The sequence below is a fragment of the Dermacentor variabilis genome, chromosome 5, assembly GCF_050947875.1.
Source record: "Dermacentor variabilis isolate Ectoservices chromosome 5, ASM5094787v1, whole genome shotgun sequence".
Taxonomy (NCBI): Eukaryota; Metazoa; Arthropoda; class Arachnida; order Ixodida; family Ixodidae; genus Dermacentor; species Dermacentor variabilis.
Window position 1 is genome coordinate 192672814 of NC_134572.1, and position 18281 is coordinate 192691094.

Sequence of the window (18281 nt, forward strand, 5' to 3'; positions counted from 1 at the left end):
GTCCACACCACCAACTTGGTTTAAACGCCCTTGGCAACATCACTCAATATTTAACCATCTAAGAGCATGAGGTCGCCATCTTTAATGGTTGTTTTTGCCAATGACAGTCATAACTGGACTTCTGCGCTTGCCAAGCAGCTGCTTCATGTTTCTGAGGGCCTCTTCAAGGCACTGCTGGAGATCTGCAGCAAATACATGGTGGGTCGCTGCCGGAGGCTCTGTATCTTCCTTGTCCCCTGCTGGTTCCTATGGAGTCCAGAGGTCACTGCCGTAAAGCAGCAAGGCTGGAGTATATCCAGTGACTACACTTTCTGCAGTATGCATGGCGAGTGCAATCTCAGGTATGTGCTGGTCCTAGTTCTTGTGGTTGGACCAGTACACTGGTACTGGTAATGGTGTCACTGTGGCGCATGCCCATTTGTCCCGCTGGTATGTATGGCACAGTGTGATGGTCCTTGGTGCCCCAGTGCTTTAGGAGATTGCACCATAAAGGTTCACGAAGGGCTTCCCACTGTCACTTGCGATGGCCAAAGGTGTGCCATGGCAGCAGAAACTGCGACCATACATTCTAAGATTTTCTTACTTGTTGCTGCCCACAGAGGAAGAGCTATGCAAACTTAGGGAATTTGTCGATAACCGCCAGCAAGTATTTGTGGCCACAAGGTGTAGATGGCAAGAACCCGATAATACCAACACTAAGCTCCAGGCTGTCTACCAAGTTGACATTTCCAAATTCCCCGAGTTTTCCATGTTTTCCCTGAGCACCTTTACAAAATTCCCTCAATGAGTCAGAACTTTGTTTTATGTTAAGACAGGCTAACACCATGTTGCCCGATGCTGTCACCCTCTAGTAAGCATGTTGAAACAAAAAATGACTTAATCTAGTTTGAATAGTAAGGAGTAATATCTATTTTATTTAAAAAGAAAACAGAAGGAAGGTGTTAGTAAAATGCACAGTGACAAAAATGGTAAAACCCATTGCAAATTGAGTCTAAAATTTTCAAATACGAATGAAAAGGAGACGCGTACACAAGTAAATATATTTGAATATGAGCTATTTCTATCAACTGATAGTAAGCTCATCGTTATGAGGCCTGAACTTCGTCACAACTAAGATTCTCTCTCAGCAGCTGGGAAGTCAACCTCAACTGTCCTGACATACTCTCGGCCCATACACAACATCTCAGTGTTTGGTTTCACTGCTTTAAAAGTTTATTTGGTTTGGATAAGAGACACCTGCATCTTGGCATCAGCCAACACTTTTTGAACTCAAGCTCATTCAAAGAGGCGGCGGCACGCTTCGATCCCGTTAATTCCTCAGTGCGTCGGTCCTTTCTGTTCTCCTCCTCCTTCTGCCACGCGTTCACCCCATGAATCATTTGGAGCATCCTGGTCATTTGTACAGTCAATGTCCGATTTTTCGGACTTCCTAGGGGCCGCAAAAACATCCGAAAAATCGGGCAGTCCGAAAAAAATGAATGCATGTCTATAACTGCCCTTAAGGGCTAAAATTACCACAGGCACGTTCAAAAAAGCTCTTAAGGCCTGTCAGTACCCTTATTAGGCATATCAGTGCTCGTACTGTGACAGGAGACAGGGGTGCACGTGTGTATAATTAAGGAATACATACTGTGTCCCGTGACACTTGCCCCTTTTCACGCTTGTTATGCTTCACCGCGTAACATTACTATACTGAGGCAAAGCTAACTTTCATCAGAGACTGGCATTATGCAACGCGCTGTGCTCTGCGCGCTTCGAAGCCAGTCGCGAGGATTATAAAGGCGGAGTCGGTGCCATTGCTGACAGCAGCGAATAATTTCAATGAAAAACACAGCATTGCATGGCAAGAAGCTTAATAGCGAACATAGAAGCAGCTAGGCTTAACGTAGCAGCGGTGGTGGCTACGGCTGCCAGCGCATCTGCGTGCGAGTGCCGGTTCGAGGCGGCGAGATAATCAATATGGTGGCACTGGTGGCTTTGATTAATTTCATTCCAGACCTGCAGTAAGGGCAATATACATTGACTATATGGAGTACGTGGTGTTGCCGCAAAGCCGTGCGAATTATTGGGCATGTCCGAAAAATCGGGCGTCTGGAAAATCGGTCGTTAACTACTCTGGCAATACTTCGTACCGATAACACGGCGTTAATGGCAATTCATTGGGATTCCTCCGTTACTGGAGCCAACATTAGCATGACTTTCGTTCCCTCTCAATAAAGTTGCAGCTAATTTTCCCAGATAAAAGCACAAATTCCGAGTTTTCCCTGAGTATTTCCAGGCTATTCAAATTCCCTGAGAATCCCCGGTTTTCCCGGTTGGTAGACACCCTGACTGCTCTTCCATGGGAGCTGAGGTTCTCGGGCTACTGGCATCGAGCTTTTGTGTGCTGACAGACAGCACTGCACTGCACACACTTTGATATGTCAGCCCTCATGCCCAGTCAAACAACCATGCCGAGACACATCTCATGATCTTGAAAAATCCGGCGTGGCCTGCATTGGGCTGGTCATGTGCCATTTCAGTGCCAGGTGTGTGACGAGCATCTGATGCCCTCTCGGGCATAACCTTTGTTGGCCTAACAGGCTCAGTGGCCAGCCAGGCTCGGTGGGCAACATTGGTCACCGCACCAAATAAATACCGCCGAGCACAGCTGCTTGCAGTCAGTCATCGTTCACCACCACCACCACTATGCTGCGGAGCATCTCTCTAACGGTGGGTGCCTCAAGCCCCCCCTCGCTCACGAACCCGGGCAGATCGTGACGCTGGCGACCCACACCACCACGAGCGGCGGAACAACGCCCCCCCCCGTTCCTGCCGCCATGCCACTGTATGGAAAGCTTGAGCCATTCAAGAATGATAGGCCTACCTGACAAGTCTATGAGAAGCAAGTCCACGTGTTCTTCTGGGCAAATGACACACCCAAGGCGAAACAGCGGGACATTTTCCTGGCCAGCTGTGGGGCCCGCACCTTCAGTCTCCTGCTCGACCTTCTCAAGCCAGTCACACTGCATGTTAAGACGCTGAGTCAGCTGCTCACCATACTGCGCCCGCATCTGGGCCCATTGCCGTCCACACAAATGGAGTGGTTTCACTTCAAGAACCGGAGCCTCTGGGAAAGAGAGACCCTTGGGCAGTTCATCACCGCATTATGAGGGTTAACGAGTGCCTGCGCCATTACCAGCTGGACTTGCTGCTCCGAGACCGTTTCGTCTGCACCATAAACAACTCTGCCATGCAGACACTACTCCTGAAGCTTCCCGACCCCTCGCTGGACAACGCCGTGAAGGCAGCGCTGGCGATGGATGCTATGGCCAAGGACGCCAGCGAGATTGCATGTGCGGCCAGCTCACCGTCCGTGGAAGTAGCAGTCAACAAGATGGCGACAAAGGGAAGTACCTGCAGTTGCTGCGGTAGTGCCCACTCCCCCTCCCTTACAGTGCCATTTGCCACATGCGCCGATGCATCTGGTGCCGAGTTGCGTAAAATCTTGCAAAAGAGATAGTATCTCAGAAAGTTATCGTAGTTGAGCACAAAATGAGCCCACCACAAGTTTCAGGAAAACGTGCTCTGGCACCGTCTCCATGATGAGGATGACACTGCGTCTAATGGCTCTAATGGTAGGCTGTTGCCAACGCTGTGAGCACGGCTTTCGTTTCATATTCGACTGTAACGCACATACAATTTCTGGACTCATCTTTTCAGAAAAAAAGAAAAGGTGTGCGTTATATTTGTGCAAGTACAGCAATATGCATGGAACATCTAGCATAACAGAATCGAAATGACAGGAAACCCTACATATTCACCTTGCATCTGTGTTCTGTCTAGCAATAAAATACATAGCGATTTAGGACTGGATATGATGTTCGAGTTATTTCTCCTTAAAAAATTTATGGCGGAGCTTGCCACACAATGTGCAAAATGTTCATGCATAAACAGGTTATTTCTATAATTTACACATTTCAAAAAAGTGCAAAAAAATATCAGGGTATTTGCTTACGCTTTATTAGCCTACTGTGATGTTTCAATTAAGAAATACATTCACATAGTTCTGTGAGGCAAGCATATTTTGCTGTATCATATAAGATACACCATGCTGTTATGGGTGTTTTGTGGAGGACTGTAGAGATATGTTTCCCCGCGAAAATATGAACTTTGCAGCAAAATTTATTGTCAATTTATTATCAAATTTTAATGAAACTTGTACTAGCTAAAGCTTTAAGAAAAAAGCTCCGTCTCTAAAAAGCAATGTGTAATGGTTATGATATTTTTGCAATTTTTCTGTCATTTGGATGTTTTCTTTTAGGGGTGTGCGAATTACCGAATAGTAGGTTTCGAATGAATATTGAATCAAATCAAGAAATAAAAGCCAAATATCAAACAGAATATAGAATATCTGAAAATGTTTCATAAAACGTTATGCTTATAAAGTTTCAGCAAGAAAATATGGTTCTTCACATGTTGGGGAGTTTTCTAGCATTGCATAACAAGAATATTCCCCGTGTAGCCGACCCCGACAGTTAAGTGCAGGCGCTGTCTGCACCATTTAATTGTCAGGTTCAGCATGATTTGCCACCGTATGAATGTTCTGAAATTTGGAGGGTCACAGCAAGCTAACGCAAGGTTCCCCCTAACCCTTGTCTCCCCTTGTGGGCATCTGCCGTCCGCCCAAATGTATGCAACAGGCCACGACACTTTTGCGCCCATCGTGTGAATGCCAAGCTAGTCTTCTGATGGGTTGCTCAAAGCTACAAAAAGAGACTGACGCGCATCTATAAAAGGCGTTGGGAACGAGAGGCCTGTCGAGCCAGTCGCAAAAATGGTGGCCGTTAGCAATTTTGTTATCCCCCGGTTGACTCACTTACGTTTGCAAAGCGATTTGTTGGCTTCCTGAGTGTTGCGCAGCTGTCGGGAACACATCTGCATTGATTCGGCACCAAACCGCAACGTTAGTCACCAACGCCTGATGAGAGTGTCAATTAAGCGTAATGGCCTAGGCAGTGCAGTTGTGACGAAAATGCACTACTGGCCGATGTGGTAACGGGCCGCTAGCCACCATGGCATTCTTGCTGCTAATGTGTTCGTGTGGGAGGTTCATCAGTGACTGACGGTTATCTGTGTGCCTATCGCTGGCTAATCCGCCAGATTTTCGGACTTTCCAAAACATGCATCGCTTTTGTTGCCATGCCCCCTTTGTCCGGGTTGCATTATTTTGATCGGTCCGGTCGACCCGGAAAAACCTTGTAATCGACAAGGATTGCCCCAGCCAATGTGACACCATTCTGCGAATTGCGGCATTTGGGTGCTTTGTGTGCATGATTCCCGCATTGGGCCGACACCAGAGAGCGCTCGCAGCGACGAAGTCTGCTACCACATCAGCCTGGGGCAGCCTGTCCATGGTGCATTCGGTGCTCCTTTTGCACCGAAAAGGATGTGAAGTGCACACTTGGGCGGCACTGAGCATGAAGTGCGCCACAGACTACGCGACGTGTGGCACTGCATGGTTCTCTACGCTGAACATAGTGAATATTTGAAAAATCCAATAGCAGATACAGTCGACTACCGATGATTCGGACTCCACTGGGAGCGTAAATAAGTCCAAAATATCGAAGGTCCAAAAAAAATGAATGTATAAAAAAATTGCTTTATTTACGTTTTAAGGCCCCTGTGCAAGGAGCAAGTGGTCAATTCATTGCTGCATGCACTTCCACTTACATGCAAGCAAGTCCGCTTGTATTTCTGACAGGTTTGAGTTTCGCTGTATGCCAATGCAAGGACTACAAAGGCTTGAGCCAGATCATCCGCATGTGGAAAGCCCCGACGCATGCAGCACGTCATCATCCAAATCAGAGTCGCTGTTTGACGGTGGGAGAACTTGCTCAAATATTTCGTCATCATTCAGTTCGGCACGCAGCGAAACCACGCTGTCAACATCTGCAAAGTCTTCAAATCTAATGGCGGCAGGAATCGACATACCGCAGCTCAGCAGGTCATCAATGATGTTTGCATTTGAGCTCGTTATGGTAGGCAATGGTTTAGCCTCTTCAGTTGAAGAGTTGGGCTCATTCGGACTGCGACTCAAGACTCAATGTCAGACTGCGAGGGCGCCGTTAGTGCCATTTGATGCGGCCTATCTATAACTTCATGAGAAAGACTTCTAACTTCTAACTAAACAAACAACTTCTAACTAAACAAACAAGCACAGTATGGCAGAACACCATCCGCAAGGCAAACTCGAGCAAACAGGGTGTGAGCGTGGGCAAGTTGGTATTCCATGCTGAAGTGACTAGTGCAAGACTGAACTTGGGACACTAAAAAGGTGACAAGGGCAAGCGCTAACTTCCAACTGGTGCTTATTACCAAAGGTATGTATATATACTCTCGTGCGCTTTATCATATGATAATCGGTTACAATCGTGCAAGTCAACATGGGGATGTCAGCCGTGCATGCTTTACGCAAAGCTTGCCAACATCTTTCTCCAAGGCATCCAAGTGCTCCACGTAGTGCAGCGGAAGGTTCCTCATGAAAATGAAGCCCCGGAGGGGGGCCTCCTGTGAGGACAACATTGAGGCCGCCTGCATTACCGCATCATCGCTGCAATCGTCGCCATTGCTATCCGATGAAAGCACGCTCGTGACGGTCGTCTCATCAGTTAGGAGCACTTAGTTTCCAAATCTATAGCCGAGCACTTTTTTTTCACCAGCAACGTCGTGCAGTGCTGATGATCAGCAGGCGTATCAGCCATCGTCCATTTTGGCGGCGAGTCAAGCGAAGTTGAGAAACCGCGTGGTCAGGAACGACTTCAACACAACCACCAAAACAAACACGAGCAATTAAGCTGTTCGCAGAACTGCACTGAATGAGAAGCCAGCAAGCAACATGCAAGCAATCTGCTTGCAGCGCTGTTGGCGCAGTATATCTGCGTTTCAGAGGGTGGGGCGGCATAGACCTATGGGCGCAGCCCATTTGTGTTCGTAGGGGTGGAAGGGCGATGAGAAAGAGCCACGTGGAGATGGCTGCAAAATTAGCGCGCAGCAGCTGTTGGAGCAGCGGCTCATCATGGAGCAGCTCGAATTTCTCTTTTTTTTTTTTCTTTTCAAGGTTTTCGCATTTCACTACCTTTCGGCTCGGGACACCCTGCAGCCAGACTTCATCGTTATAACCTATAATGTGGCATCGGGGCATTGTAGTAATCAGGTTATTTCACCATGGAAAACATACAAAAGTCGACGGTGCAGCAGCTTCTCAATGTTATAATCGATATATTGTTAAAACCATTATTGTTATAAGTGTGTTCGACTGCAATATAAATATTTAATATCAACAGAGAAACACTTATATGGAACATTGACGTTCTCCTTAAGATGCTGAATTACCCGAGATGAAAAGTCGATTGGCTGCTGCTCCAGCGTTACCTAAATATGCTACAAATTAATGACCCATTCTTAGTTAATAATTCATCTCAGATAATTCATCATCTTAAGGAGAACATCAATGTTCCGTATAAGGGTTTCTTTATTGATATTAAAGATTTATAATATTCCATTCCACATCACACGCTCATGGGCATCATTGAAGAAGCCATTTTTGAATTTGGAGCTGCGGCGTTTTAGAATGAGTGTGGCGTCACAGTCAACATTCTTTTTTTTCATGTTTTAGCAATTTACTTTAACTCCACTTTTGCTGAGTGGAATGGAAAATTTATCTGCAAAAAAGCAGCATGTGTATAGGTTCAGGCATTGCCCCTATTCTGAGTGATCTGCTTTTGGCAAATTTAGATAGGAAGGTTGAAGCTCTTTTATCTGGTACACATGTAGTAAAATGTTTTCAGTTTGTTGATGATTACCTTATTCTGTTAGACTGTAATGATGCCGGCTTTGATTCATCCCTCCAACAGGCACTGGCGCTGTTTAGCGAATGCCTGGAACTGCTCACTCTCACACAAGAACGTCCTGAGAATGGTGCCTTAAAGTTTCTTGATTTGAGGTTTTTTTTTTTTTAGGCGAGCATGTCTGTTGGAAATGTGAGCCCCATGCTAAAAAACCCCTGCTGCCTTTTTTTATCAGCCCATAATAAATTGGTCAAACATGACATTGTTCAGGCATGCTTGAAAAACGCCTTGCTGAGAGAGAGAGAAAAGGACGCATAGAAAGGCAGGGAGGTTAACCTGAGGTAGTTCCGGTTGGCTACCCTGCACGGGAGAAAGGGGTGAGGGGCACAAGAAGAGAAAGAGAGGGGAAGGTGGAGAGAAAGGAAGACGAGCACGAACAAACCGCATACACTACAGAGTGGTAGGGGGTGGAGTTCTTAAAAGTCTACCATTTAGCCCCGTAGACAGCAGGAACCTTAATAATGCGGGTAACCCATTATTAAATAACCCAATGCTTTCAGTTTTGAAAGTGGGCGATTGTCCAACTGGTCCAGTACTCTGCGCCTCACATGTCTCCGGGCACTATATCGCAGGCAGACACAGATAATATGGGCGAGCGTCTCATCGCTGTTGCACTTGTCACACATGGGGCTAATGACCATTCCAATAATGAAAGCATACGAGTTCGTAAACACAACGCCTAGCCATAGACGGTACAGCATGGTCTGTTCACGTCTTGATAACCCAGACGGTAGGTGCATCCGTATGGCCGTAGACAACAAACGCAAACGGCACATGGTGAAAACGTTCCGAGTCCCACAGGGACAAAGTACATTAATCCTGTTACCACTCAGTACAAGAGAGCTTTAGCTCGCAGATAGTTCGTTTGAAGGCTGTTGGCTGTCCCAGCTGCCTTATTGTTTCAGTTTCAAAAACAATACATAAGAAGTTGCAATTTTGTGATACCCCTCCTGGCCCGCATGATACTATTTGCAGGAATTTAGCGGTCATCCCATACATTCACGCTATCTTGCATAAACTAAAGAATATAGGCCAAAGGGTGACAGTTTCTGCCATTTTTTTTCTGTGCCCCACAAGTTATCTCAGTTATGCGCCAAAACCAGCCCTGTCAGCAGACAACATCACGCAACATTGCGCACAGAAAGAGTTTTGTCGATTGCTCGAGAGGAGTAGGGTATAGCCTACCTCTTTCCTGCGGGCAGTGTCACGTCAGACAAACAAGAAGGCGCCTAAATGTGAGACTACAGGAACATAATCAGAAAGTGCAAAAGGGAGAGAGGGTTTCCTTGAAATACATTGCTCGCAATGCAAAATGTCATCCAATCTTTGAAAAAAAGGAAATAATAGCAAGCAACGCGCAAGAAAGCACTAGACTCATCATCGAGGCAGCGGCTATCGCAGAAGGCAACTACATTAGCAAACCATCCCTAGCATTGATTATTAAAAATAGTGCATACTTGGGTTCTGTATGTGGGAGGCCACATTAGGCCTTGGCACCGCCTTGGCAAATTCATGTTTATTTGGGATCACCATGTTGACTTTCACTATTGTAACTGATTATGATCAAGTGCGCGAGAGTATATATCCATACCTTTTGTAGTAAACACCAGTTGGAAGTTAGCGCTTGTCCTTGTCACCTTTTTAGTGTCCCATGTTCAGTCTTGCACTAGTCACTTCAGCATGGAATACCAACTTGCCCAGGCTCACACCCTATTTGTTCGAGTTTGCCTTGAGGATGGCATTCTGCCATACTGTGTCCCGTGTTTAGTGTCCGTGTCCCATGTCCACTTCAGTGTGTTTAGTGTTCCGTGTCCCGTGTCCACTTCATGAACAAACAGAATGGCAATAACGGGCCATGGATGGGGGTGCCGAAAAAGGATGCGATGATTGTGATAATCGGAAATAATCAGAAGAATAAGAATGGGCTGGGGTGCGTTTGGCAGGCATTCTCAGATCATGAACAGCAGGTTGCCATTATCCCTCAAGAGAAAAGTATATAATAGCTGTGTCTTACCAGTACTCACCTACGGGGCAGAAACCTGGAGGCTTAAGAAAAGGGTTCTACTCAAATTGAGGACGACGCAACGAGCTATGGAAAGAAGAATGATAGGTGTAACGTTAAGGGATAAGAAAAGAGCAGATTGGGTGAGGGAACAAACGCGAGTTAATGACATCTTAGTTGAATCAAGAAAAAGAAATGGGCATGGGCAGGACATGTAATGAGGAGGGAAGATAACCGATGGTCATTAAGGGTTACGGACTGGATCCCAAGGGAAGGGAAGCGTAGCACGGGGCGGCAGAAAGTTAGGCGGGCGGATGAGATTAAGAAGTTTGCAAGCATGGCATGGCCACAATTAGTACATGACCGGGGTTGTTGGAGAAGTATGGGAGAGGCCTTTGCCCTGCAGTGGGCGTAACCAGGCTGATGATGATGATGATGATCGTGATGTTGATGCGACCTCACAATTTAGGTAAATCCTCCAAGATTGGCATTTGCAGTTAAATTTCAGAGGCGTAGAGCGGAAAACAAGGCAAGGCCTCAGAGATTACCATCTAGCGTGTAATCTCTAAGGCCATACTTGATGTGTTGACGTTGCCAGAGGAGATAATGGAGGCAGAGTTGGCTTACACTACAGCCACAGATGGAGTCGGGATAATCGAATGTAGGGCTGGAGGCTGTCCGAAATATCGGTTGCTTTTACACATTTAAGTCTATGGGGCAAATGGCGGTGCCACGAAGCTGTCCAAATTACCGAACATGTCCGGATTATCGGTGTCTGATTTATCGGTCAGCGACTGTATTCGATTTGCGGTTTGAATCCCTTGAACATTCACTATTTGGTTTGATTTGGTGATATTCAAGTATTCGCACATCCCTAATGTTTTTTGCATGGTCAAGAAAATATACCTAACTGCATGCTGTGTTATCGTATACAATATGCAACAATTTCTGCTCAGAAATTTGGAACCAAGCGTTTCTTTAGAAAAGTGAGATTGGTTTAGGCATATCTGGCCTAAACAAAGGCCTGTCTAACTTAAGTGCAAGCTCTTGGGCCAGTTCGTGCATGATGAACTTCAAAAGGGGGTACCAGCAAATACACAAGGTCGCATACACACAGAAAAGGCATTAGACATGGGCGGACACTGGAACATTACACGGACACCAGTATCCATCTGTGACTAATGCTGGTACCTGCTTTTCAAGCCTGTCTAACTTTTTCACAAGAAAGTAAAGATCCGTGCCGTAAGGGATGCAGACGCACCCCATTGTGACATTATGCACACAGCTGCTCAGTGGGAATGGCAGCATGTGCATCTGCACAATGCTCAAGCGAGTAGGCGAGAACAGAATGCAGCCTTAGCTCTGCTGCCAAGCCAAGTGAACAGAGTGTTGTCCACTTGGCTTCTTTGTTTTTGCAGCCAAATTCATTGCTTGTGTGTGGAGATCTAATCTTCTATAAGCAGACCCCGCATGTGCCGTCAATACTGTGACAACACGAATGAAGGCAGCGGTGCTGAAACGCCCATTTGAATGTCCATATCTCAGAAAAAAAAAGGGGGGTTTCATGTCAACAGGATGTACAAGTTGATAACAGCTGAGGCCGCCTTGGCTGCGAGAGGTTGTGGGTTCAATTCCTACCGCTGCTGAGCATCCACTGGTTCAGATGGGCACAAGTGCACCCAAGCCTAGCATTCGGCTTTCTTCAGAGGTGATACACTTGGGAAAGGAGCCTGTGCCTCAAATTCCCATCAAAACCATTGTGAGCACAAAAAAAAAAAGAAGAAAGAAAATAAGAGGGGGTTTGGGCCACTCTCATGGCAGCAATCTCCCATGTGGCGCCCAAATGGACCTATTGAGGTGGGGACGCCTTTGGGTTGGGAACAAGCACGCCCTTCCAAGCGTTGTGGTCCCATAATGGCCTAGCACCAGATCGGGAGAGCACCAGATGGCTTGTACCTATTTTGTCGGTAGGTCCTCAGTGGCAGCACTTGCCTCCCACAGCTGCGGTGGATGCTCTTCAACAAGGCCGCCTGTGGCTGGACAAGAGGCGCCCAGAGGCAACTCGGCAAATCTCTACTGGGCGCCCTTTTGAGATGCGAACCCCCACGAGAAGCCGAGCACCAGGCCAGAGACATGGTCTCTGGCCTGGTGCTTGGACAATCTTTACTCATTAGAAAAAAAAAAAAAAAAAAAAGGTGGGTTTCAGGCATTACAGGATCGGCAAAAACATAATGCGGAAACGTATGCACGAAACCCAGAAAGCGTTGTGTGCACCATGTGTGTGGCACACTTGCTCGAAATGCTGATGTCTACAGTGAACAGCACAAGCGGAAAGCATAACACGAGAAGCTGCAAAGTCCGTGCCAACAGCAATGCTTAAGCCAGTGAGCATTCCACTGATCAAGAAATTATGCACTGTGGAAACAGCCCAAGAGAACACTGATATGCTTTTATGCACTGCATCACACCACATGGAGGTAGCACAGAAACAGTGTGCTGAAATGGGCTGGTTGGTGTATGTGTAGAATGGAATCGAACAGTGCAACAGACAGGACAAACTTCTCTGTGCAGATCTTCGTTCCTATAGTTGACTTCCGTTGATTGAACCCTGATGGAACTGACAATATTGATTGAATTGTCTGGCAAGTCCAATTAAACAAGGTGCAGAAAGAATGCCAGAACACTATGTTGATTCATTTGGCAGTGCTTGCCCGATCCTTAAACGCCCCCAATTACATGCTCGTCCACTTTCTGTGTGTCCAAAGTAGAAAACTAACATATAAATGACACTAAAGCTTCTAAACAAAGTAAGAACTCGCATGCACCCAATTTTATAGCAAGAAAAATGAACACATATTAGGGGTCAATCAAAGAGTGGAACACCCATCACCTCTCGTTGCAAATGCCTGTTTCCGGCCTGCCCTAGAAAGATTTTCAAGCAATAATCAAAGCGCACAATGTCTGATTATGGTATTTATGTGATTATAACACTCATCTTTCTTTTTTTCAAGAAAATTGAGCCAGAAATTTCCTGTGCGATGCAATCGGACACGATACCAAAACTGCCATCGTGGCATTCATACGCTTTACCACATAATAAGAATGTATTGCGGCGAAGCTGACAACCATTGTGGCAACTGGCAACCATTGTGCAGCACATATTGACCCTTGCCCATTTTTCTTACTGAAAAAACGAGCGCATGTCAAATTTCTACTTTGCTTAGGAGCATTATAGTCATTTCTATGTTAGTTTTCTACTTTTGACACCTATAAAGTGGGTGCGTATTTAACTGAAGGGTAAGTTAGGATTGTGCAAATACTGCCAAATGAATCTGCGGTGTTTTGTCTTTTTTTTTACATCTTGTTTAATTCGACCTGCTGGATAATTTGGTCAATTTCGTTGGTCCCATCAGGGTCGCATTAATGGAAGTCGAGTGTATCTATAAGATTGGGCTTCTTTTGTTCCATAAGGTATGGTTGCAAAAGAGCATCTGTTGGTCTTGTCCCATGTTTTCTGTGCAAAGTTGCATGTGAGCATGCCCGTACTGACCAGCGCCCAGCATGACCGATGGGTTGCTGGTGTTGGTGCAGCTGGTGATGGCCGCTATGACGACTGAGCCATGCTGCAGGGTGTGCTGCTGCCCATCGTGGGTGAAGGCAGCCTTGGCGGCCATCTGCTCGGGCTTCAAGCCGTAACCTTTGAAGCCAACCTGCCAGACAGAACAACACCATCACTGTGCGTTCTGCGAATTGATCAGGCAATCAAAATGAGAGGAAGGCTTCAGCAGCAGTCATAAAACTTATTCTGCAACTCGCTTGCCATTTCGCCATTTACAGTACAGTGAAACCTCGTTAAACCGTAGTTGGCCGGAGCTCAGAAAAAGTGCGTACTAAATAGTAGTACTGTTTAACAGAAATAGCATGAGATCGACCACTTACCTGTCAAAAACGGAACTCAGAGAGAGTGCGATGAAAGAGGAAAAAAACATGCAGTATTTATTCACTTCGCTCGACTGAAGTGTTATTTTCGTTTGATGCCACGGCGGCGTAGCAGCGACGACAGCGGCCTCAAACTTTCTTTCAACTACAAACTAAACTTTCAAACTACATTTCTAAACGATAACAAGGAACTTACCCCCCATCAGCACGGGTTTCGAAAAGGCTTTTCGACTGTCACTCAGCTAACTTCTGTCATTCATACTTTTGCAAGTGTACTAAATAGCGCTGGTCAAATGGATGTTATTTTTTTAGACTTCAGCAAAGCCTTTGATGTTATTTCTCATGCCAAACTAATTTACAAACTTGAACTTATTGGTCTTCCTAATTTCATAATTCGTTGGATTTCCTCATACCTTTCTCACCGCACACAATTTGTTTGTGTTGATGATTGCTATTCAAACCACCTGCCGGTCACTTCAGGCGTCCCACAGGGAAGCGTCCTCGGACCTCTCCTCTTTTTGATATATATCAATGACATTACTAACGTTATAACTACCCCTGTTCAAATTAGATTATTTGCAGATGACTGCGTTTTATTTCACCAAATTACTTGCCAAGATGATCAAGTTTTACTAAACTCCAATCTTCAGAACATACATACATGGTGTAATAAATGGGACATGAAGCTAAATTTAGAGAAAACAGTATACATGACGATAACTAACAAAAAGGCTTCCTTCTCATTTCCTTACAATATTTCATCTCACCTTCTGACCGAAGTCAGCGAGTACAAGTATCTAGGAGTTACAATAACGAAAAACCTTAGCTGGAATAAACATCTATCAAACGTATGCTCCTCAGTCTTTCGTAAACTCTGCTTTCTTAGACATAAACTAAAACTTGCCCCACCTGAACTTAAAAAATTAACCTACTTTTCAATAATAAGGCCATCACTAGAATATGCGTGCACCGTCTGGGATCCCTACACTAAACGTAACATCGAGGCCCTTGAAATGATTCAACGCAAAGCCGTCCGTTTTATTTTTTCAAAGTATCGTGTAACTGACTCACCAACGACCCTCATGCGAACTCACGGTATTGAAACATTACAGCTGCGCTGGAAAATTCAAAGACTGAAACTACTTTTCTTACTAAAAAACCATAAACTGTCTATGAATGCAGACCTCTTCCTTAAACCTAACACTACGCGCCAAACACGAAATCATCATGCACAATCATTAACCCCTTACAGTGCTAGGATTAACGCCTTTAAATACTCATTTTTTCCACGCACCATTGAGGAGTGGAACAGGTGTCCGCCAGATCTTTTAACCAGAGCTGATTCTTTTGACTCAATGTTTTCTTCACAGCATTTAATTTGAGAGCCATTTATTTCTACATTTACTTTTTGTATTTTGCATGTGAGTCTTGTATTTATTGCTGTATTTTGTGTTACAACTTGTATTTAACATTTTTCAATTTTGCTAATCCTGTTCGTTTTGCATATATTATGTATTCGCCCCTCCTTCTTGGGTCTACTGTAGGCCTGCAGTATGTTCTAAATAAATAAATAAATAAATAAAACTTATTGAAGCTGCGAGGCCGCTTTTCAGCCAGCCCCCTCTTCTCGGCAAACACCCGCATGGCAGATTCCTCGTTGGAGTTACGTATTCTCTGTACACACATGCGGTAGCACTGCAGAAGTCGCGAGGCACCTTTTTCATTGCAGGGTGCTGTTCTCGTCGCGATGATTGCATTAACGAGGCTGACGTAATGCGCAGCTTCTGCCACTGTTGGGCCTGAATTGCCTGTGCTGTCACTTTCTGTGCCGTCCTCATCACTGTTGCTAGCTGACACTTCGGCAACAACAGAGGCAACGATGGCGAAAAGTCGAACCTCGTAGCCGACATCTCTTTGCGGTCGCAGCAGTGCTGCCGAGCAACTTTGCACTCCAAATGCCACACACCGTAGTCAACAGCAGATCCCTGTCGCATGCCAGCGCCGACTTCTTCGTCTCATGTTCAATAGCACGAACGATCTCTAATTTTTCTTCTATGCTAAACATCCAGCGTCTTTTTTATCCGAGCTTCGGCATGACGCAAGTCCTCGTACGTAACGCCACAACACTCTCTGGCACGCCGCCGAAATGATGATGTGGCTTCACGCGCAAACGCACAGGGCACTTGGAGGCTGTTGTTCCGATGTCTGAGGCTTGTTTTTCTGCCAGACCGCCCGCTGGAGACGATGAACTGCCGTTTTTGCGCAATGAAAAGTGGAAACACTATGTGTTAACCGATACGTACGCAATAAGCTGGTACGGTTTATGTGGATACAAAACACACTATGTTCAATCGCCACTGAGTCGGGATTTGACTTCACTACTTTTAAAACAAAACTACTGTTTAAGCGGGTACGGTTTAATGAGGTTTTACTGTGCAATGATCTGATATCATATATTAACAACTGTAAAGGAAGATTTTGAGCTTACCAATGCCTTACTTTTTGTCAAATTTCATCATGTAGAAAACATAGCTGATTAATATTGATATACACACGGTGTTTATCTTATTCCAGTGACCCTTTTTTCTCAACTGACCACTGTTACGAAGTTATCGCTCGGCGCAAGGCATGCCTTCCTGTACCATAACTTTGTCACCAATTCTATAGCCAAATAATCTTTGTCTAACCAAATTGCGTATGCGAACCAGACAGTTTTGTAGATTCTAAAAAGTACACAGGCACCAGCGGCTATGCTGGTATGTGTGATGAGTAATGCATAGTTAGCCCATGCATTTGACCCATACATCAGATTCCAACAATCGACTACTGTGCTAACTGCCATCGTTGTGCGTTGTGTGTTGTTTACTTTGCTGGGCACAAGTTCACCCTATAAAGAGTTAAATCCTCAACTAGCATTTCTGGCAGTGGTATTCTTCACTGTCACTAGAATGCGACATTTGTTGAAGGTGCCTCTTTGTTGTCCACCTGACACCCCCCCAAGCCAAAGCTGTGAACAAAACTGACATCGCAACGTACCAATGAGCTAGCCACAAGCATTAAGGACTGCTGCCAGAGTACGGGCCCCTACCCAAATAGACATGAAAAATTCAACAGTGATAATAACAGCTTCAGTGTCGCCATTAATGATCGCAACTCAACAACTCAGGGAGCCACCTGCCTTCTGCGGAGCTTCATCGGATGACCTTAAGACCTGGCTCAAAATGTTTGAAGGAGTGTCAACCTACACGTGTAACTCTGAAGACAAGCTGCGCCACATCTATATTGCATTAGAAGATGCCACTGGGACTTGGTTTGAAAATCAAGAGTCCTCGCTAATGACATGGGACCTGTTCGACTGTGCATTCCTAAAAATCTTCACAAACATCAGAAGAGAAAGGGCCGAACTTCAATGACAAACGCAAGTCCAGCTGCCTAAGAAGAACATCGCCATCCTTACAGAAGAGATGACCCATCTTATCTGCCGTGCCGACCCAGAAATATCCTGAGATTTCTCAAGTGCAAAAACTCTTCGCTGGACTGATGTGCAACCCTCCCAGACTGTAGCAACCTTTCTGTCCAAGGCCACGACAACCGAGATGATGCTTGAAACATGCACTAGACAATTCAATTGCCACACAATGCCAGGCTGCGCAGAAATTTAAGCAATCTGCTCCAAAGACCTGCGGGAGGCTGCAAGACAGGTTGTCGGTGAACAACTACAAAACATTTTTGAAACATCCCAGCCCCAGGTAGCATCAATTTGTGACATCATCTGCCAAGAAAGCTATCAGCCTCTGGAAGTTCCATAACTGCAGCCTGAGCCACAAGCGATGACATGTGCCACCACCGTTGTCCCGTTTCTGCTCTGCGCATGCACCAAGGTCGCGTAACACAGCAATTTTATTGGCGGCAGCTGCTACTGCCAGCATGCCCGCCCATCAAATTATGCAACACCCCAAGGAACACAGATGTTTGGCGTACCTCTGACTGCGGCCCACTCTGCTATCAGTGTGAGGAAGTTGACCACATCTTTCACCATTGCCTGTACCACCAAATGGGACTACAAGGATTCAACTCAAATGCGCTGTGCCTGCGACAAGAGGAATGACCCTGAGACATCACTGACTACTTGGAAGAAACTAAGTGGAGATCTCGACCTTGTTCCCATTCACCATCACTAGGACAATGCATGTCGTTGCAGTGCCAATCGTACACTAACCCAACCTGTGGCTGGAAAATTGAAAGCAGCAACCAACGGAGGTGCAGTTTATGTTCTTCAAATGCCAAAGATCCGCCACTGCTGCTTCAAGTTCCCTCTCGATGTCACAGCAACAAAGCCTCAAAGGCAAAAATGTGCCACCTAAAGAAGACCTGACAATGCCATGTAACAGCAGTGGGACAATGTGACAAAGCTGTGACCTGATGACCAGACTGCAATGCAAAACCAAGAA

The 18281-nt window shown here is 45.7% G+C and overlaps 1 protein-coding gene across 3 annotated transcripts in view; it reads right to left on the minus strand.

The window, feature by feature from the left end:
- LOC142583417 (cytoplasmic aconitate hydratase-like) overlaps positions 1–18281 on the minus strand; it is a 244026-nt gene that overhangs the window by 140319 nt on the left and 85426 nt on the right. For all 3 annotated transcript variants that reach the window (XM_075693876.1, XM_075693874.1, XM_075693875.1), the window contains one exon: positions 13442–13601. In XM_075693876.1, the coding sequence (XP_075549991.1) occupies positions 13442–13601 (160 nt within the window). The remainder of the gene's footprint in view (positions 1–13441; positions 13602–18281) is intronic.